The sequence below is a fragment of the Acartia tonsa genome, chromosome 6 (assembly GCF_053477335.1).
Source record: "Acartia tonsa isolate MP-2025a chromosome 6, ASM5347733v1, whole genome shotgun sequence".
NCBI lineage: Eukaryota > Metazoa > Arthropoda > Copepoda > Calanoida > Acartiidae > Acartia > Acartia tonsa.
The window spans coordinates 31380940-31404546 of record NC_137265.1 but is presented as its reverse complement, the minus strand read 5'-3'; the positions used below and the strand labels follow the sequence as shown (position 1 = coordinate 31404546).

Here is a 23607-nt window from a genome sequence, read left to right as displayed (position 1 = left end):
ATACGCCTCTAGAGGCATTAAAGGAAAAAGAGGGGTGGGTCAACCTTCCCTTTTAAGATTTAAACTGAAAAAGAAACAGTAAACAAGGATGACAACATCCATAAAAGCGAAGCACTGAAACGGTAGGACAAACGAAAATTAATTTAAAAATAGGGGTTGGAATCTCCTTGGAGGGTGAGAGTACCCTCCCCCAAAATAGTTATATTCCTTCGCTTGACCTAAAAGAACAGTAATGTAAAACCATATCGGTTCAGTGGTTACCGATATTTTTCGCTACACACAAAACTTCAACGTCTGTTATAATGTTTACAACCTTAAATAAATAACATGTGACAAAAAATTAAGACTATCAAATTATCGCTTTAGAGTACTTCGCACCAGTAGATTGGTTGAATTTTTATGATACTTAGAAAAATATATCAAATATTTAAGCATATTATTATAAAATTTTGTTTCCTTAATCTTTTTCTTTTTAAATTTTACCCTGTTAAGCGTTGTGAATATCATTATGTCTTCATTAGATTTTACCAGAGAGAGAGACGAAAAAGCTATTTATTACATTAGTCCCTAAAGTTTTAAACTAACGTTTTCGTATTTGTTGACTCAACAACTTTGGGGACTTTAATTTTATTTTGATTAGATGATTTAGTAAATTGAGTGTTCAAATGTTTTAACCACTAATATTCTACGCTACAGAAGGGGTAATTTTGTGTATCATTATTGAGAATGTACATCTATTTTTCGATCAATGTCTTATCCCTTTAGATCACTGAGATTTTACTGGCAAAATAAAAAATGCGTTACTTGGTCGTTAGAGGTTCTCTGAGATGTATTGCTTGTTAGACAAATTGTCTATGGAAATACTCATGTAACATCAAACAAATGTCATAGGGTCGAAAAACTACAAAAATTATATGCCGATATATTGATTCTATGTTTAACACGGCAGTTATGTAAATTTACACATTTTTGTATATCTGTGAGAATTAACTTCCTTAATCAAAATTATTTTATCGGTAGATTCTTTTATACTAAAAACAATGATTTTTAATCCCCGCCCCTTTCCGTTTGTCCTTTCTTTCTAGGTTTTAAGATTTATTCCAAGAAGGGGATAATAGAAAGCAAATTACGCTGGTACCTATAGTTTTATAACCACTTTAAGTAATATATTGAATATTAATTGTTTTTTCTTTTCAACTTTAATCTTCAGAGAGGGATAATGTTGTCTATCATCATATAGTACGTACATCGTCCTTGTATTATCATTTAAGATACCTGGAATTACTATATTTTTATAAAATCACAACCAAGCTTTAAAAGTTGACAATCAATTATGAATCGCACTTACAACGAGATTTCATAAATTTTTATGAAAATAATATGGAAAATCAAAGGGTAAATTTTTAAACAGCAAAATCTGTTTTAACAAAGTTATCTTGTACAATAGCTTACTGTATCTCTACTTCAATTGTATGTGTTTTTTGTTGTTGTGCTATCCTATACCCTGAAATATAAATTAGCAAGTTTTTTTGTCCGTTAAGATCTCACTAACGACTGAATCTATTGAGAAAAAAAATTAAAAACTTTCTCTATTTTTAGGAAAGCGTTATATATGTGCTGGGCAGGTTTTAAGCTGTTCATTAAATTTAAAAAATCACTGAAGGCTAGGGGTGCAACCGTTCTTTGAAAGTCTTTTGTGAGAAATTATTTCCTTATCCATAACTTTGTCGGTAATTTACCATGTTCTTGAATAAAATAAAATTTACAATATCTAATAAAATCTCCACCCTTTTCCGTTTGTCCTACATATCTGGGTTCCTGATTTTATAGTTATTGAAAGACCACACCCCTTTTCTAACAAAAAAGTCTTTCGAATAAAGGGACATTCCAAAAGGAATACAAGGGAAGAAAAGTGCTTTCAAGGTTCAATTAACATACAGCTCTTTCTTTACCCCAATATTTACAACCTAACAAAGACAAATTTCCACACATAAATTAGGGGAGGGGATTTTTCTAAAGCCTATCCTTTTTGAATGAAACAATTTAACTAAGTTGATTTAAAAACATTCTTAAAAAAGCCTGATATACCGTTTTTCAGACATAATTGTATAGATATCATCACTTTTACAAAGCTTCCCTTTATATTGATCAATAAAAATTATATGTTGAATAACTTCCCTTCCCCATTAGAATTAACTATTTAACATATACACCCTACCCCCCCCCCCTTACCACACACACAAAAAACTTACTAAAGCTACTTGTTTGACCGATAACTACATTCAGTAGTTACACCCCTTTGCATCTCCAATATCATTCCCCTCTTAACCCATCCACGTATTTTTAGGTTGACCGATAACTGCATAGAAGCCCCGCCCCTTCATTTTATTACATCCTAGATCTAAAGACAACATAAGAAGCATAGCTACTATATATGCTTGGTCTTCCGGAAGTTCTGTAGCCCTATCCCTTAATCACCTAACTAAATTGGTTCTTAAACTCTAACAATTTAATAGACAAAAGAATTTTTAATCCGTTTTAATTTTTCTGTATCCGAACAAAGTATTATATCACCCTATTTTAATCCCGCTCTCCTTCAACGGCGACCAGAATTATTATGTTAACCGATAACGGCATAGTAGCCACACCCCTTCGATTTATTACATCCTACTACAAAAGACAATATATGAAGTAGCATGACTACTGTATAATTAGGGTGTTCTGGAATCTCCCAAATATATCTTTCTCCTTCCATTCCAATACTTTAAAACAAAAAAGATGTTATGTTTTCATTACTTATATAACCCTTCCCACAAAGCAATATTAGGTTAACTGATAAATGCATAGAAGCCCCGCCCTTTCAATTCATTACATCCTAGACATATTAAAACATTGATAAAGTCAATTAAAGGAGGGATATGGCTCTGCAAAAAAAAAAGAAATTATTCGTGCAAAGCATCATGTTATTATTAATATTGAGGAACATGATACTCTCAATAACACTTAATTGATAAAGGGAGAGGTCATTTTCTAGTAAATCCCGTAAAGGTGTGTGTTATAAGGCCTAAAAATAGTAGTAGAACGATAAGGTGCTCTATATATTTGTATTTCCTATTGAATAGAACAATAGGGAAGAAATTTTTTTTTTTTTTTTTGATAACCGTACCTGGAATATCTGAAATTTCTATCAAACGCTTTGTTTGGCTCAAACTGACACAAATAAAAAAAAATATAATTATAATAAATCAACCTGTAAAGAATAACTTCTTCCTTTGTTTAATGGTATAGATTGTTCTTAACCTTTACCTTGTACCTATAGAAAACATTATTATTATAATTATATTTTTTTTTAATTTTTGTCAGTTTGAGCCAAACAAAGCGTTTGATAGAAATTTCGTATTTTTTTTAGATAATCCAGGTACGGTTATCAAAAAAAAAAAAAAATTTCCCTATTGTTCTATTCAATAGGGAATACATATATCTAGAGCACCTTATCGTTCTACTACTATTTTTAGGCCTTATAACACACACCTTTACGGGATTTACTAGAAAATGACCTCTCCCTTTATTGATTATTATTTGATGCTCAGTAAAAATAATGTCCACTTATTTCGCATTAGTTAGATATTATAATTTACAATATTGTATTATCATAACATGATAATTATACCAAATATTAAATGTGTTTAATTTGTTTCATTGAAATAAATTTTAAAACAACAACAAAATAGTTTTTCCCAATGCAATAAGTCATTAAAGTCATAAGGCATTAAAATCAAATTAATTATGTTATTTTTAATAGTTATTCCAGAAGCCATTAGATCCGGTTCTAAGCCATACTGAAAATTCATGTATCTTATCGTATTATAAACAGCTTCCCGCGGATATAAAAATGTACAATCACAAAATTAAAACCAGTCTTGTTAGTCCAAGCCTTCAGCATCTCGGGAAACAAAATTGGTTTTAGTCTTATAAGTGTACACTTTTATATCCGCGGAAAGCTGTTTATAATACGATGTGATAAATAAAACTATTCTATATCTTTTTTTTATCAATAGCACATTATTCTTTAAATGCAAATAGTTTTTATGAAGATGTAATATGTTCATGAATTTATTGCCAACCTGCCCCCCCCCCCCTCACTTCCTATCCCTCCAATCCAACCTTTCAAAGCATATGTATAGGTTGTTAGGTTGACCGATAACTGCAAGTGAGCCACGCCTCTTTGATAACATCCTAGTCCTAAAGACAAAATGTTAACAGAAGCATTTGAACAATTATGTTTTAAATCAACATCCTTAGAAAATTCCAATAATCATTCTGCATCTTTTCATACAGCAGTATAATATGGAAAAATAAGGCAAAATAGTTTTCTTCAGAAGCAAGTATGTCACCTCCCCCCCCCCCCCCCACCTTTAGTACTCTTCAGCAATATTTTTGACCGATAACTGGATATTAGCAACACCCCCTGGTTTTATTGCATCCTACCTAAGACAATTCTTTATTGATGACAAGCGCTGCGCTCCTAGCATCTAGTCACGTGGTTCTGTATTCAAAAGGTTAAGGTGAAAAGACTATAGCTTAAAACCATCCTGCGACATTTGGAAAGATTCCCTAAAATTGATAACTTTATCGGTTCAGGAGTCAATAAAATCTTAAGCTCCGTACAAAAAAAAAACTTACTACTTTATATAATGGGATAATGGGATTAACAGTTGAAAGATTTCTCCAGTAGCTTATTGTATCCTATCCCAAATATTATATATCCCTATTTCTATTCCTCCTCCATCTCTTTCCCCCAAGCATCATCAGGTTGACCGATAACTGCCTACTAGCCCCGCCCACTAAATTTATTACATCCTTGTCCATAAACCAATATTATTAGGTAATTATTTAATTTTATGTCGCTTGAAATTAGTTATTTTAACAAACATATGCGAGAAAAACATTATTTCAAAGGAATTTGTAATTATAATTAATTTGTTTTGTCTGTTATGAAGCTAAACAATTGCCACAAACAAAATCTTTTTTTGTACCTTTTAAGAATTGACAAAAAGTATGATTTTTTACCTATACTAAACATAACCAAAGAACGCTAATAAAATTTAAAAATTTAATTCCGTAAATCTTTAGTAGATTTCTCTACCAGAGCAAATTTGCATCTAAATAAGTTTTTGTTTATACGGCAGATTTTTTCTTTTGTTTTTTTTATCGCCCGCTTTTAAAAAATCCTTTATATCAAAACAATTTTATAACCATATATAAAAAATTATAATTCCTAAAAAATACTTAAAATAATTGATTCGAACTAAAACATTAAAGATTTATCAATTCACTCTTAATTTGTTAAAAAGGTTTATGATATTATACTTTTTAGAAGTACGATGCTACTCTGCCATTCAATTGTTGGTCCGTAACGTATTGGGAAAATGTAACTTTTTCAGTTGAAAATTTCATTTGAGATTTCTATACATTATTGTTTTGTTCGTTTTTCAGTCGTTCATGATTCAAAGACATGAAAATGAAAAAGATTTACAAAAAAAATTCTCTTTTTGAAAACTCTTTATCTCTATAGACTATAACTCTGGTTTTTAATCCTTGTGTTTTTTTGTATGTTTCGCTACTTACGGGTTATGTCAACCGTGTTCAATTTCTTTTTTTAAAAAGAAAGTGAATTGTCCAACAGAAATAAATATATGTAATGAAATAATTTTCTTTAACGGTCAACACACACTCACATTACCTTGGACAGAAAACTATTCTGTTCTGAGCTTATCCGCAAATTAATTTTCTGCCAGTCATAATACACTAAATAAATTGCGTAGTAGTGTTATTATTTGTTCGTTGGAAAAGTTAAAGGCAAATGGTTTATCTTCTGGTGCATATTCTTTGTATTTGCTTTTAATCTATCCTATTCTTTAAAAATCATATTTTAATTTGATTTTAATTTTAACTTATATCACCTTTGTTTTTCCGAATGTATGTTTTATTGCGTTTAGTTGGTTGACCGATATGCACTAGTAAGCTACAATTTCCGGTCATTGGGTTTAGGAAAGGAAGGAGATTAAAGAAGAGGAGGGGGGATTGAGTAGGGAGAATGCTACTTGAGAGAGGGAAGGGGGCGGAGTTTTATGGTTTGTTATCCGGGGGTATAAAAAAGGATGTGTGGAAATGGTTTGTATCAGTTTAATTTTACTTATCAAACCATCAACACATATTTATACAACAATGAATTTAATATCAGTATTTTGTGCTCTTTGCACTTTAGCAAGCACCGCCGTATCATTTAATGTACACGATCAAGTGCTGCAGAGTCGTGTTACAGTCGGACAGTGCCGTGCAATCTGTATGGACAATAACAGTGATGATAGTTGTGATCAACATTGTGCTACTGATTGTTGGGCCCACTGTGCTAAATTACAAGAATTTTCAACCCAACAGGATCAGTTAAGTGGCATGTGCCAGGAATCTTCTGACTGCGGACCTGGATGCCAGCTGGCATGTTCCAGTTTTCTCAACACAAACTCAGTTTTTTCACCAAGCAGCCAAAGGCAGCGCAGACGCAGCAGGGCTAGACTCGAGTTTTCTACCGCTCCCGTTTTAACCGGCTGCAGTCTGTCATGGGGAGAGCTGAAACAATCCGCCAACAGTTTTATAAAATACGCCAAAGTCGCTAAACCCACTTCTGTTGTTGAACCCGTTGTATTTCTTGTCCTTGGCCGTGACAGAGCCGGTACTTGGTATGAGGTGAACCAAACCCTGGCAACCGAGGCCAACATCCAGCCCTGGACCTTGGGAAAGCTGCAGTATATCCATATTATTGGTGTTGGCAAGTCTGGAGTTCTGGCCGCTAAAACTGTTCCCGTACCAGCTTATATTCCAAGAACCTGTGTTCTTCAAACTGCCGGGGACATTCATGTTGATTCTGATGACACCATAGAAGACAATATTGTAGATGATACATTTAGAATTGATCTTGTTGGGATTGAGAAGCTTGATGGCATTCCCCGTGTTGTTATTGCCTGGCAGGATCATCCTGAAGACCTTGTTACCGCCGGTGAATCCAAATATCTGGTCAGATGGCGTCAAGTCCCAGCGGGTCCAGTCACCGGCAATATGATGACCAACTCCAGCATGGCCAAGCTGCCGCTCCTGTCCACGGCTGATGTCCTTGTTGAGGTCACCAGACTGGCGGTTGCCGGATCATCTGCCAGTATCTATATAAACAAGCTGGAGCAATACCTTGCAGCGGCAAACAAGACACAGGACAGCAGATTTACACTGGAATCGCCGGCTGTTATCATTTCCATTGTCTCCAGCTGTCTTTCCTTCATTCTTATCCTTGTTCTTGTCCTCAGAAGTAAATGCTCCAGAAAGCAGACAACCAGTCCTTGTGATGTGGAGAAAAACAACGCCTGCAACACTATCTATGGATCAAAACTTGAATCAGACAAATGTGTAAAGGCTTTCATCTCAGAGCCGGCTTTTAGTAAATTAGATCCAACTGCTAATCTTGATCTTTTAAACTTTACTCCTTCAAAATTGAAAAATGTAAATATTTTTGATCAGGATTTTTTGGATAAAAAGTTTAATAATTAGAAGTTGATTAGTATATTAAAACTCATTATTTGTGATATTATAATTGTATATTTAAATAGTCATATATTAATATATCATTGTTGTATAAAATAAATGTGAAAAAAATAACCCCAAACTTTTTTTTATATAATTTAGTGGTTAAATACTTTGCAATTTTTTCTGCATTTATAGTAGATTTTTAATTTTTTACAATATTTTAGTATTTAATCTTCTCAAATTAGCGCTCGTTTATTTTATTTTAATATCCATAAAAGCGCAGCAATTAAAAGACTGAAAGGAAAAGCTTTTCTACATTGGGGTAGGTTTAGCATGTTAGAACTGTCTTATCGATTTAAAACTTTGCATGCTGGTGCCTGTAACAGTATGGTACAATTTTGAACTCTTTAATCATTGTCAGAAAATCAATAGAATATTTTAATTTTGGAATATTAATTGATGATTCATAGGACGAATATGTACATTTTTATAAGTGAAACATCTTTATAATCATGTCTTATCAAATCAATTGTTATTTCATATGCATTATTATTCGTATGTATGTCCGTCTGATTTCTTGAGCTTCGCTTGTATGGATGATGTCATCCTTGTTTACTTTAGAAAGGAGTTAATTCAATATGATGTTATTATTATGATAATCTATTCTATAGGTATATCTATCTTGTTTAATATCTTGTATACCTATAGTTTTGATTTGGTGAGAATGTATTGTTAGGCATATTCACAAATGTTTAATAAAAACAATATCCTATTACTCTTACATATACCTCTACCCCCCCCCCCCCACCCTCTCCTTCAAATGTTCATCTCATAACTTTGTTAATATAGACGTTCTTCAGATTAAACAAATATTTGGTTTTGTACCGTGAGGTAGAGTTTAATCAACAGTTAAAGTTACTTAATTATCGCATCGTATTACAGACAAAATTTTAAGATTAATTCCAGTTAAGTTGGCCCCGAGTAACCAAAGGCCCGGGGCAACAAAACTGGTATTAATTTTATGATTTGTATTTTATTATTCGACAAAAGTTTCCGAAGTACGATACAATAAATGATTTTTCAGTGTATCTGGGAACTGGTTCTAATCCAGCGATATTGATCGGTTTCGAAGCCATACTGGAAAAACTTTTTTCTCCAACTTAACAAGAAAACCCATAGCATTGCGACTCACAGCCTAAATATAATACATGCAGTTGTACCTACTGCTGCAATAACAGACGCGCGACAAAAAAGAGCAAGATTAGTGGCGAATAATACGCGCAAATATTCATTAAGCACACTTAGGACTTCTGAAACAAGTTTATGAAATCAAAGGGTTATAATCAACAAGTATCTAAAGTTTAAGTTATACTTTTAGTAATTTTTTTGGCTGAAATCATAAATAACCGCTTGACCCTTTCCCCCCATATTTCCCCCTTATCTTAATATACTTGTAATGGGTGTTCGATAGATTCTGCAAAAATAATTAGTTTTTCACATTAGCAAAAGCCACCCCAGCCGCTGAGAATTATTACAGTAATAATCTCCGTCAATTCAATCTGATTTAAGCTATATGATATAAATTAAATAAAAGCAAGGGATCATGTTACTTGTAGATGCAGCTCTTATCACATGTTACTTGTAGGTGCAGCAAACTCATACATGTTATTTGAAGGTGCAGCAATATCCCCCCTCCATTCCCTATAGAGATTCTAATATGATTATAAATAGAAACAATTAAGATTAATTCGTTAGCTAAACATTTATTAGTAATGGTTTTGAATATATGCAAAAATATTATTAAATAATTACACATGATATTGAATAGCAATCTGGTTGCACAAATTGTAAAATGCATTATCATTATAGCAAACCCTCCACATGTATTCATCCAAATAACTTTGTAAGAAGGTTCTGGTTTAATTTGGTTCAAGATGAAGGAAGTTGTTTGGGGTTTTGAAGTTCTTTAGAAATGACAAAAAAGCTTATTTTCAATAAAAATATAACTAACATTGTCTGCCTATCTCCTTTTTTTTTTATCTGCCTTTAACATGTTACTTGTAGGTAAAGCAAGGCTATCGAAATACTTTTTTTAAAATAACAGTTTGCCTTGTATTTACGTCGATATACCTAACAATCCAACTATTACCTGATAATTATATCGACCAAAGTTCCAGATTTTCTATTGTATTTTTTGCGGATTTATTAACACTTTACAATTGTTATATTTGCGAATATATAAACTTTCGCCATTATGTTATTGCAAATATATAAAACTTCAATTATATAATATTTTAAGATATGCAATCTTTTGCTATTATAATATTTGTGATAATATAACACTGTGTTTTAGCGATATTTGCGGGTATGAAACTTTCGCGGATACGAGGGGACACCTTTAATAATAGAAATATCATATTCCATTAAAAATGTTTTCATAACTTAAATGTAATATTAAATCAAAGATAATATAAACAAGGACAAGTATGTCTATAAGTAGCGCAGCAATTTGATTTTTTTTACATATGATTAGTAGCGGAGCACAGACATCAAATTTAATTGAAAATGGTGAAATTAGTTTGAATGGTAGAAAAACAGAAACAACTAAATTAGTAGGCTTTGTTAAAAGTTACTATTAAGATTATTTTTTCAGGTTCATAGCTCCTGCAGTAGGACTAAACCTTACAGTAACCGATGACTCTTCCCATTACCTAACAAAATTCATCGTTCCCAACCTAACCTGACCTTTGGATGGCCTTTAGATGAAACTTGAAAGGTACAAGTCCTGTAGGTTTGGTAACCCCTCTTAGGGATCACAATTGCACCCCCCCCCCCCCTCTTTATTTTGATTAAATTCATTCATTAAATAAGGCTGGGGGGAGGGGGTTCAGTGCTCAATCGGCCTTACGTAACCTTTAATCAGGACCGATTTTAAAATTAATTCTATTAGTTATTCGCTGCGAATATGGCATAACAAAATATAGAATAGAAAATAAAGAAGGCTGAGATATATTTAAGAAATTCCATTTACCGACAAATAGCAATTAGCACTTTCTTATTAAATCAACACCTATTTATATATTGTTAATATAGATAACTCAGATAGAGGGATAAGTAACTTAGCTATTTTTTCCCATACAGATACTATTTGATATCCACTAGATTAGAATTAATTTTAGTCATACTGAAAAATCATGTATTACCATCGTATAACAGAACTTTTTCATGAATATTGAAATAACAATCATAAAATTAATACTTATTTTTTTCTTATTATTTTTCATTTTAATATCTGTCTATAATACGATGCGATAAATAACTATTCTATCAAACAAACAAAAAATATATTTAATCATGTATACATTTTTATTTTTTTAGAAACAATTATACCATCATATCAATGATGATTTTTATCAATATTCTATTTAAAAACCTATGCTTAAATAACATTGCTTCTAATTACAAATCTTACAAAGATAAATATTGCTGAATGGTAAAAAAAAAGTTTTTTTCAAATGAATATTCAATTCATTATTGGCTGGTTACAAAATAAACTTTAAAATGTTGAATCAAATTCTAAAACAAGATAAAAGATATTCACAACACACAAAGATCCATTAGAATGTAAATAAAGACAGAATAATTAAAATGTACTCCCCTATTTCCCTCATTGTTTTAAAAGAAAAATTTAAAAAAATAGAGAGGAGGGGTATTTTTTATCAGGGGCGATTTCTCTAGGAAGGGTGGTGGTACCCTCCCCTCAAATAGTTTTAAATCTTCACATGACCTATGAGAAGCTACAATGTAAAGGAGAACGATATCGGTTCTGCGGTTATCAAGATCCTACTATACAGACAAAGAAATACATAGACATCATGTTACTTCCATGTTTTATATTTAATTTAACTTCCACTTTATTTCTTTTATTTTAATAATGTAAATAGTGCGAGATTTATTAGGAGAGAGTCTTTATTATTTTTTCTCATGCCTGTAAAAAAAATTATTAAGTTTTAAAAAGCAAAGTTTTCTAATAATTAAGTTCTTTACGTCAGGGACAGTTAATTGTATTTTTAGCTATCAAAGAATTTTTTTTACTTTATGAAACACTAGCGGCTTCGCCCCTAGCCTCTAGGGGCTTTGCCCCAAGAGGTTATCAAAAAAAATTAAGGTGAAATTCGTAAAAGATCCAACGAAATCTCCTACAAAAAAAAAAAATGGGGGGGGGATTTTTTTTGTTTTTGGGGGGGTTGGGGGTGTCCCACCCCCCAAAAAAATATCTTAAAACCACCACAGGACCAGTAGGTATATTACCTGAAGAGTAGAGCCCATTCGGTTCAGCGGTTACCGAGATCTTAAGCTTCAGACGGACAGACAGACAGACAGACGGACAGACGGACAGACAGACAGACAGACGGACAGACATCGTTCTACTTTGTATTATAGATGACAGGGTCCTATATTATAAGGTAATAAGTTTTTTTTGTAATCTACCCATCCATTGAATCAAAAAAGCTCTCCATTTGAGGACGCTTTATATAATTCCCAATATGGTTTTAGACATTTTTTTCTAAAGTAACTATACTATAAAATTGTAATGGAAAATATTTGATGAATTAATTTAAACTAATCTTTAATTGTATCATTAAAATTATTTTATCAGCTTTGCTTTTTTTAGAAATAGTCGTCCTTGTTCTTAATTGGTGTAAGATGGCATAGCGAGACACAATAAAAACTGTCCCAAATTTGTATTAATTTTGAGGAACACGACTCCAGTTACGTCATATTTTTCTTTCCCGAAAAAGGGAAGGGGGAAAGAAAAAAAGGGAAGGGGGGAAGAAAAAAGAGATGGGAGAAAAGGGGGTTTTCCCCATCTCTTTTGAAGAGATTTTCTTCCCCCCTTCCCTTTTTCGGGAAAGAAAAATATGACGTCACTGGAGTCGTGTTCCTCAAAATTAATACAAATTCGGGACAGTTTTTATTGTGTCCATAGCGATAATAAGCTAAGTACAAGGTCATTAAATCCAATAGTACAGGAATAATATGATGGTGCAAAATTTTGCTGATTAATTCTATCTGATTACGAGAAATGTATTAAACTTAACTATAAAGTAGCTTCGCTACTATTGATAAAGATAGAAAAACTTCTTATTTTGACCTACAACTATTTTTTATAAATATAAATCCTTCCCCGTGAAAAAGATTCCCTTTACAGTTATCTTTAATCTAAAAAGAAACAACTAAATTTTTTACTTTTGCTTTTTAAGCATTTGTTTATTTTGAGAGATGTTTAAGTTTGTTTTCTTTCTTAATAATCGTGTAACACTAGTACTACAGGGTTAGACAGAGGGTTAGATAGATAGATAGATATTTTGGGAAGCATCCCTGTATCCCTGGGGATTTTAGACAAATACTTCTAGTTTTCTATAATGGGAAGCATCCTTGTATCCCTGGGGATTTTAGACAAATATTTATAGTTTTCTATAATGGGAAGCATCCCTGTATCCCTGGGGATTTTAGACAAATACTTCTAGTTTTTCTATGATAGGAAGCATCCCTGTATCCCTGGGGATTTTAGACAAATATTTCTAGTTTTCTATGATAGGAAGCATCCCTGTATCCCTGGGGATTTTAGACAAATATTTCTAGTTTTCTATAATAGAAAACATCCCTGTATCCCTGGGGATTTTAGACAAATATTTCTAGTTTTATATGATGGGAAGCATCCCTATATCCCTGGGGATTTTAGACAAATATTTCTATTTTTCTATAATGGGAAGCATCCCTGTATCCCTGGGGATTTTAGACAAATATTTCTATTTTTCTATGATAGAAAACATCCCTGTATCCCTGGGGATTTTAGACAAATATTTCTAGTCTTCTATAATGGGAAGCATCCCTGTATCCCTGGGGATTTTAGACAAATGTTTCTAGTTTTCTATAATGGGAAGCATCCCTGTATCCCTGGGGATTTTAGACAAATATTTCTAGTCTTCTATAATGGGAAGCATCCCTGTATCCCTGGGGATTTTAGACAAATATTTCTAGTCTTCTATAATGGGAAGCATCCCTGTATCCCTGGGGATTTTAGACAAATATTTCTAGTCTTCTATAATGGGAAGCATCCCTGTATCCCTGGGGATTTTAGACAAATATTTCTAGTTTTCTATAATGGGAAGCATCCTTATGTCCCTGGGGATTTTAGACAAATGTTTCTAGTTTTCTATAATGGGAAGCATCCCTGTATCCCTGGGGATTTTAGACAAATGTTTCTAGTCTTCTATGATGGGAAGGAAATGTTATCCAAACAATTCAATAATAGACATTTTCCATCTTTAGAATTTGGACCAAAAATACCCCTCTCGGATTTGCCCTTATATCAACATAATCATATAATGTGATACTGTCCTTATTAGAATAGCGTTGCATAGTTAATGTTGGTTTCTATTATAAGATTATCCAAAATATCTGGTTGTTGAAGTAGTAATGCATTAAGCTCCTCGCTTTTAGCATTCAGTATTTTAGGTTGATTAGGGGGGGGGGGTTGAAAAAAATGGGGAATTGACAAATATTATGCCTTGCTAACTTGAAAGGCGTTTATTCACGTCCACGAAGTGTAATATGTGCAACTTAAATTTTACCTTATTTTATATTAAATTTAAAAAGTTGCAAATTAGTCTAAAAGTTTTAAGTATTATAGTAAAGTGCAAGGACTTTTTGTTGCTGTTAAAATATATGTCTGTTTCGTGACATCGCCTCATAAGGGGCGTTTCGTCGTATTTTAACAGTAGCTTTTCTCCTATTTCTAGCTCCTGCGGGGGGCTCTAACCATGCGGGGCAGTTATTAACATTTACCTAACCTGTAATAAAATAACCTATCAAAAGCTACTGTGAAAATACGACAAAAAGCCCCATAAGAGGCTATGACAAGAAACAGACAATACCTATAAAATTCATAATTTCAAATAAAAAATTAGGAGAAAGATGATAATACAATAATCAATTGTCCTATACTTGTGTGTATAATTAAAAAGAGATTATCTTGTGTGTATGTGATGGCCCACCCTTGCTAACTTGCTGTGCATAAAAACAATGAATATTTAAGAATAACAACTTTGTAGTTATCTAATCTCATAAAAAAGAACAGGGTTTCATTACATGCCTAATGCAGGTGGATTTTCTAAAATTTCTATAACCTTACATCAGTGCTTTAAAGCATAGATATCAGAAAAGCGCAAAGTGCAAAATAAAATAAAAAGGTTGTCTATCGGTGACATCGTTATGAGAGGGGGTCAAACTTAAAAACTTTCCCCTTCAACGTAATTCCAATGGCTCCTCTACGCTCACCCTTCTAGTCCCCAAGGATAAGGGTGAAGCCCCTAATTCCATAAAAATATTTTATCCTAAGAAGGCCATATAAATATAAATATTTTAAAGTTATCCTTTAGGATAAAAGTAAAGCACTTTTAAATCCTTTAAAGTTCATAATCTTTGCGTATAACAAGGACAATTTCATACACAAAGCATAATTGGTGAAGATTTACGAAACCTTGTCATTAGATTTGGCAGGTTTCAGGCTATTTTTGGGAGAGGAGGAAGGGGTATTTTTAAGAGACCAAATATTATCTAGTAAATAGAGACAAAAAAAACCTTAATTTGCTGAATTATAGAAAATCTATGCTTTTTTTATATAATACTCATACTTATATTAGAAGGCAGATGACCATTTAACGTTAAGCTTTTGGATTTGAAGGCACATGTCTTCAAAACACCTTTATAAGACTGCCTTAAACGTCTTGTTGCTAATGCAGCTACTCTTTAGTTAGGTAATGTCTGTACTCAAGTCAATGAAAATACTGCGCATTTTTAAAAATCTAAACAATAATTTATCAATGTTAAATGAGGTAACTGAATAAAAATCTTTAATGATTTATTGACAAAATTAAGCCAAGCAATAATCAATATTTTACTGCATAATAGATTACCACAACACTTCAGAATTGTGTACTTGTTGTTGCTGCGCTATTTAAAAATCAAAAGTAAAAGCAAAAAAAAATCTATGAAGGACTATTGATATGATTATAATCTTAAGGACATTTAAGACTTTCATATTAATGATTATTTTATTATCCTATGTCCTTTTCCTGTATTCCTACAATTTATGGGTGAAAATAGCGTCAAATTGTAAGCGCTGACATCCACCAATAAGATTATTCTCCGTTGAAAATTGTTTACACATGTCGGAAGACATCAAGTAAGGGGGAGAGGGGTTGTAAAGTAAGAATTGAATGTAGGGGGGTAAAATGGGTTGTTCAAGATAGAGGTAATGAATTGGGAGGGGTGTTTGGGTTGTCTCCGAGAGGTGCGCGCACGCTTAAACTGCATAGATCCTATTAGTAAATAAAATCATTTCAAACACTCAAGGAAAACTAATAAAATAAAAACCTTTTAAAAATGCCCAGGAAGAAAAAAGAAGATAAAGATGTTAATAGCGAAGAAAAGGTTACTATCAAATTTCAATTAAGTATTAAAAAAAATAGTGAAAAACAAACATGATTTTAATAGCCAAGGTTAGGGTAAAGACTCAAAAGGACTTGTAATCAAGTAATAATAAAAGAGGGAGGGGGGGGGGGCGGGTTTACCACTGGGGAGATAATTATTTTAACTAAGTAGTAAGGATTTATTTTGCTTGAAGCTTATGACCTCAATAATTATTATACCGATTGGGTTCTCGTCTTTAGGTAAGCTTCACATAGGTGTTTTTAAGCTATTTTTTAGCCCCTCCCTGCCTCTAGATACTAGTTTTTACTTATAAGAAAAAAACTGACATATTATCGATATGCTGTTAATTAGAGTCTCATATTCACTTTGACATCATATCCAATTTATTAATTCCAATTATCTAAAAATTAGTATGTTTTTCAACCTATTTTAAAAAAAAATACACTATTCTAAGACATTCCAATTATCTATAATACAAAGTAGAACGATGTCTGTCCGTCTGTCCGTCTGTCTGTCTGTCTGTCTGTCTGTCTGTCTGTCCCTTAAGATCTCGGTAACCACTGAACCGATCGGATTCTACTCTTCAGGGTATCTACCTATTGGTCCTGTGGTGGTTTTAAGCTATTTTCTTGGGGGGTGGGACACCCCCAACCCCCCCAAAAACAAAAAAAATCCCCCGCCATTTTTTTTTTTTTTTTTTTTTTTTTTTTTACAAATTTTACGAATTTTACGAATTTTACGAATTTTATGAATTTTACGAATTTTACGAATTTTACGAAATTTACGAATTTTACGAATTTTGCGAATTTAATCGCAAAATGTTTTCCTGCTGGGTAGGTGCGAAAATTTGTGATCCGTTCTGCTGGGTAAGTAATAGAAGATGTAATTATACCTCTTGGGGCAAAGCCCCTAGAGGCTAGGGGCGAAGCCACTAGTCTATAATACAAAGTAGAACGATGTCTGTCTGTCCGTCTGTCTGTCCGTCTGTCTGTCCGTCTGAAGCTTAAGATCTCGGTAACCACTGAACCGAATGGGCTCTACTCTTCAGGGAATATACCTACTGGTCCTGTGGTGGTTTTAAGATATTTTCTTGAGGGGTGGGACACCCCTAACCCCCCAAAAAACAAAAAAATCCCCCCCTTAGGGGAGACTTCAACGTCAAATAAGGTGGTATCGTACATAAAAAATTAAATTTAACAAACAAAAACATTTAAAGTGCCACTAGAGGCCTCTAGGGGCGTAGCCGCTAGTTATCTATAATACAAAGTAGAACGATGTCTGTCTGTCCGTCTGTCCGTCTGTCTGTCCGTCTGAAGCTTAAGATCTCAGTAACCACTGAACCGATTGGGCTCTACTCTTCAGGGAATATACCTACTGGTCCTGTGGTGGTTTTAAGCTATTTTCTTGGGGGGTGGGACACCCCCAACCCCCCAAAAAAATGAAAAATACCCCCCCTCAAAAAAAAAATTTTTTTTTACTTTTTCTTTTTAAATCTAAATACGAAAAATTAGGTTGATCAAACCTCTTGGGGTAAGCCCCTAAAGGCTAGGGGCGAAGCCGCTAGTCTATAATATAAAGTAGAACGATGTTTGTTTGTCTGTCTGTTTGTTTGTAGCGAAGGATCTCGTTAACCGCTGAACCGATCGGGTTCTCCTTTACAGGGTAGCTTCTCATAGGTCCCAGGAAGGTTCATAACTATTTTCTTGGTGGGTGGAACACCCCTAACCCCCCCCCCAAAAAAAATGAAAAATTCCCCCCCCCCAATTTTTTTTTAAAATTTACTTTTAAATCTAAACCCGAAAAATTTGTTTGATAAAACCTCTAAGGGCAAAGCCCCTAGAGGCTAGGGGCGAAGCCGCTAGTCTCTCATAATTGATAATTACTTAAGTCTTGTGTTGATATAATAACAGCAAATATTCACACGATAGGATCTTATATAAAAACATAAATTAAGACAGTAGAGCCGTTTAAGATATCTTAATGTTTAGGATGTGCCAAGGAACGCAGCTAATGCTCGTGAAAGAACCCGAATGAGAATTTTGAGTAAAGCCTTTGGAAGGCTGAAACTGACCCTGCCATGGGTGCCTCCAGATACAAAGGTACGGGTCCGCTGGTTGTCTGGGAGGTGATAAGTTCGTATCTTGTCCCAAACAATGTAATAAATGTAGAAATGCTACTACTTATCAAATATGTGTGATATGAAATGTAAATATAGGGAATGTTTTGGCCATCAAGCAGATGCAACTCATTGCCATGCAACTAATCAAATAAGATTCCCAGTTATCGTTGAGGTATAGTCCCTTTCGTAACAACGCCACTTAGGGGGCGATTTTTCGTATTTTCAAAGTAGCTTTTCTCCTATTTCTAGCTTCTGCGGGGGGGCCTAACCCTGCAGGGCAATCACCTAACCCAATATAACCTAACCTAACCTAACCTATAAAAAGCCATTTTAAAAATATAACAAATCGCCCCTTAAGGGGCGTTGCCACGAAAGGAACTATTACCAAAGGTTGTGTTTTAAAATAGCTGATTGTCTATAATTGTCAGAATCTAATCAGGAATCGTTTATTTGTTAAAGCGAAGCTTTTCTACACTAAGGGTCGATCTACCCTTTCGTCCGTCCTTAACAGATATTTTGTTCGTTAATTTAATCATGTAAATTTTATACTGTACAAAATTATTGCAATAACATTCAGATGCTAAGAAAATTTAGCAATTATATAATTATTACCAGAAAGTTAATTTCAAAATGTTGATATATGTTTGTCCGTCTGATTTGTTGAGCTTCATTTTATGGATGTATGTCATCCTTGTTTTGTTGTTTAACTACTCTATATTGAGTTGAGTAAGTTCGTCCATTCGTAACGGATAGCCCTGGTCGTTATAATTTAGGTATGTTTTAAACGTCCTATCCATCTCAAACTTTACACTATGTTTCCTGGAACATTTAGAAGCCAAGAAAATGTATCAATTCTTTTCAATAATTATTTCCAGAAAGTGAATAAGTTCATTCCATTTTTAGAGGTACTCTTTTATGTTATTACCTATCCTTTTTAGTTGTGTAACTACTCTATATTTAGTTGAGTAAGCTGGACACCTTACGGCTGGCCATGAGCTACATTACACACCTCAAGAGAACCCTTGACCAACCAGACGATACAGAACATACACAATCGAATAATGTAAGTTTAGTAATAATTAGTTAATCAACTTAAAAATATTAAAGAGTGCCTGCTGCTGTGACACTAATAGTGAGATTATGGGGAATGTCTTATTCCATAAGTAGGTGCACAATCAGGACTTCCTGACAAAGGTCGTGCAATCAAAGGGTTGGTTTTCATTAGCAGGAATGTTTCATCTGAAGAAATCGCAATAATTGTTGTCAACAAAGAATTTTCAGGACTATATGAAAATAATCTAATAAAATTTATCAATTCTAGAAAAAATATCACTCTATCTATGGAACACAATTTTCTCGGCTACGCACCCCTAGAGGCACTTGAAGAGGGGGGAGTTGAATAAGATAACCCAATTTTTTATTTTAGATTTAAAAAGAAAAAGGGAAAAAATTGGAGGGGGTGAGAGTTTTGCCCCCCCCCCCCCCCTAAAAATAGTTATAAACCTTCCTGAGACCTATAAGAAGATACCTTGATTCATCGGTTAGCGAGATCCTTCGGTACAGACAAACAGACAGACAAACAAATTTACATGCTGTTACTTTTATAAATTTTTCAAATTTATTAAAACTATTTGCCACACTCAGTTTCAGACAATTTTTTACAAAATTTTGATGAAAAAATTAGGAATATTTATAAAATTTTGCTTTTAGAAAAGTTGGCCATACCTGGAAGAGCATCTTCCAGCAGGTTGTCTACCTGATCCAGAGGCCTCCAGATGTCTAGATCAAGAAACAAGGTCCCTTCCTCAAACCCTTGTTGATACAACAGTATCCTCTTCAACCCCACTCACTTCCCTTCCCTCAGCTGATTATGGTATGTTGCCTTCATCATCAGTGCCTGATACTAGTCACATGACGTCATCAACAGCTGAAATTCATTGTGATACAGTGACGTCATCATTTAATGGCGGGGAATCAAAAGTACAGCAACAGCTGACTTCTGCAACTGTAAATTCTACTGAAGGGGGTTTGTACATTAATACAGAAGACACAAACAATGAACTTATAAACCGTAAAACTCCTTCGAGTGGTACCTCTAGCCCTTTGCCAAATAGTACACCAATGCCGTCTGTTGTGAACAAATATAACTACAAAGATGTTGAATCTGAACCTATGAACAGTGTATATGGAAACAGTTATTATGATTTAAGTTGTAACAGTAAAAATATTTATTATATAAATGATTATCATACTAGCAATAGTAACTTAAGAGGCCTAGAATATTTGTGATTTTATAATAAATGTATCATGATTTAAGATTTATTTTTAAAAGGTACAGTTATTTTTAATAATCTATGTATATTTGTCGTTACGGCAAAGTAGGATGTGGTATATTCTTTAAAACAAAATTGCAATTTATCATCAATTGTCTATCACTGATTTTTAGTAGCGAAGCTACTCTATAATTCACTTTGCATATCCGTCCGTTATTCCGTCCGGTAAATGGAGAAAGTGCTCAATGTGACGTCATAAAACTGAGGGAGATGAGAGGAGATGTGGGAAAAAACCCTAAAAAAAGAGATTGATAATCACTCATTTTTATGACGTCACATGTCTGATTTTTGAGCGACTTTCTCCATTTACTTCCGTCCGTAATGCTATGAAGAAAGTAAATTTTATCGGCTGCTATTTAAGAAAGATGGCTGAAATGCAAGATTCTCTGTATCAATGTACATCATCCAATATATGATTTATTTGGTCCGTCGTTGGTTAGTTTGTCATGCATGAAAAGACATTGGAAATACTTTTGATAAATTTTTTATAGAAATTTCTTGATATCTATAATTTTTGTCTATTTATTAACTAAACATCTTTTATATAATTCACTTTTTCCTTTTGTCATTCCATGAATTTTCGCTACGTATGGATATTGTCATTCTTGTTTCCTTTACAGCATAGTTCAACATTATTAAAACTCCCCCCTATCTTTAATTTTTATAATTTTGAAGTTATTTTATTTGATATGTTTTTATAAGAGATGTTCTCAAATGTAACCTAAGATTATATGGGAACTTTTTAAGTAGCGCAGCAACTCTAATCAGGATTAAAGTCACACATGAGTATATTATCATGGTAACTTTTTAATTACTGGTAGATTTTAATATAAAACTATGAGCTTTCTACAGAATGTCAGGTTTAGTGATTTAAAGACAATATTCATCAAAACAATTTTTACATTACACTGATAATTTTTATGTAAAATTTTTCAGTGTGAGGTTCAAAATTTTAGATTTCCTTTAAAATTATTCTTTTTTTGGCGGTGAATGCAAAAAAATTACTGAAGACGGCATTTTTTTCAGATCTCCTCCAATTTTTTTTTTATTTTAAGCCAAATTTCATTACTGTAACTCTTGATTACATTTAGAAAATAAGGAGGTTCTGTGGTCGCTAGGCACTTTGAGGTGAAGCGTCGTTTATCATATGAAAAGAAATAAATGATTTCTAATCAATTCCTTTATGGTAATACAAGCGGCTGGGACCCTAGCATCTAGAGGCTCTATTCTAATGAATAAATTACAGAAAAATAGCCTAAAACCCAGAATTTATCTATAAAATATAATAGCCTAAAACCACCTCAGGACCCATAGGAAGCTTATATGTAAAGGAGAACCATATCAGGTCAGTGGTTAGCAAGATCCTTCGCTACAGACAAAAAAGCTCAATACTAAAGATAATAATTAAAGAGCATACATAAGCAACTAAAATCATAAGATATTGAAATATTATATTTGCTGGTATCAGCATAATTTTCATCTTTAATGTTGCTAATATCCTTATAATCCTATCCTAGATGCTGGATTATGCAAAATGGTTTCAGGTCTTTGACCTTGTTTCTCAAGGTTTATTTTGCCGTCTAGAATAATGGATATTGATGTATATGGCAATAGAAAAATAACTATTTTGCCTCCGACTTTATAGCAAGAAAAAATTAAGACAAAACTTATTGTTTGCCTGCAATAAAACAAGGATGCCAACATCCATAAAAGCGAAGCTCTAAAACAGTAGGACAAACGAACATTAACATTTGCAGAACTAAAAAACAGAATATGAATGTATAAGTCTGATAATTATTGTAAGAAAATTTGTTGCAAAGGGGCTTCAATACAGGATATTGTTTAAGGACATACTTACATTTTAGGACTTGTTTATAGAGATGCTTTAGTTAGAACATCGTATCTTGTTATAATAGAAATCATTATACTAAAAATCAGATTAATAGGATAATTATATCACATAATTATTTGTTTGTAAAAAGGTTGGAAAACAACATGTTTTAAATAGACGTACGGACATTTGTGGTAACTAAAATTATAGAGTTGCTACGCCTTTAATAATGATGCATCAGCTCCTTCTTTTCACTGTACACTGGTAGAAAAATTCGAGTGTAATATATATTTAGGAACACATTTTAGTGCATACAAAGCGGGAGTATCTACGTTTAATAAAACAATATTTGCATGTTAAAACTTTATTTACGCTACTTTCCTCCCTGAATTAATTTTAATTAATTCAATTTAATAATTTAGAAGAAAGAATAAAGCTTAAAAGATTATGAGATTTTGATATAATCTAGTTCTAATTTGAACTTTGTAAGGAACGCAAGCTTGAAAATTCTATTGTGCTTATTAATACAGGTAAGATATACACTACTAGCGGTTACGCCCCTAAAGGCCTCTAGGGGCACTTGAGGAGGAGAGAATCGAATTTAATTTCTTATTTTAGATTTTAAAAGAAAAAGTAAAAACAAATTTTTGGAGGGGCAAACATTTTTTTTTTGGGGGGGGGGGATTTTCCTTTTTTGGGGGGTTGGGGGTGTCCAACCCCCCCCCCCCCCCCCAAGAAAATAGTTATAAACCTTCCTGGGACCTATTAGAAGCTACCCTGTAAAGGAGAACCCGATCGGTTCAGCGGTTAGCGAGATCCTTCGGTACAAACACACAGACACACAGACAAACATCCTGTTACTTTAGTATAAGTATACGTGTTATATAAAGTAGATAGGTTTTTTTCTATTAAGCTCTAATTGAGAACTCCATTTTAGGGAAGTTTCACACATATGTAGATTCCGAAATGCTTTAAGGCCATTTTATTTGTAGATTAGGTCTTAGGATTGTTTTATGCTATTTTTCCTTATCAATCGATACAAATCATCAAGATGTTAGGGGTGCAGTCGCTAGTATTATATAAAAATCAATAAACAAGGATGACAACATATACAAGCAGTGCAGTGATGCAAAAAAATTAATTGTGGCACAGAAAAGTATAAACAGTAAACACTGTGATTTAAGCATAAGAAACACAGATCAAGAGTAGATCCTAATTGGTCAAATAAATCAAACAAAAGATTACATATA

The 23607-nt window shown here is 33.1% G+C and overlaps 1 protein-coding gene across 1 annotated transcript; it reads left to right on the top strand.

The window, feature by feature from the left end:
• The first annotated feature begins 15967 nt into the window (after positions 1-15967).
• Positions 15968-20619, top strand: LOC145322377 (uncharacterized). The gene is made up of 4 exons (XM_080164363.1): positions 15968-16074; positions 18063-18173; positions 19155-19256; positions 19904-20619. The coding sequence occupies exons 1-4, from the start codon at positions 16027-16029 to the stop codon at positions 20480-20482; spliced, it is 840 nt and encodes a 279-aa protein (XP_080020489.1). The 5' UTR covers positions 15968-16026; the 3' UTR covers positions 20483-20619.
• The last annotated feature ends 2988 nt before the right edge of the window (positions 20620-23607 follow it).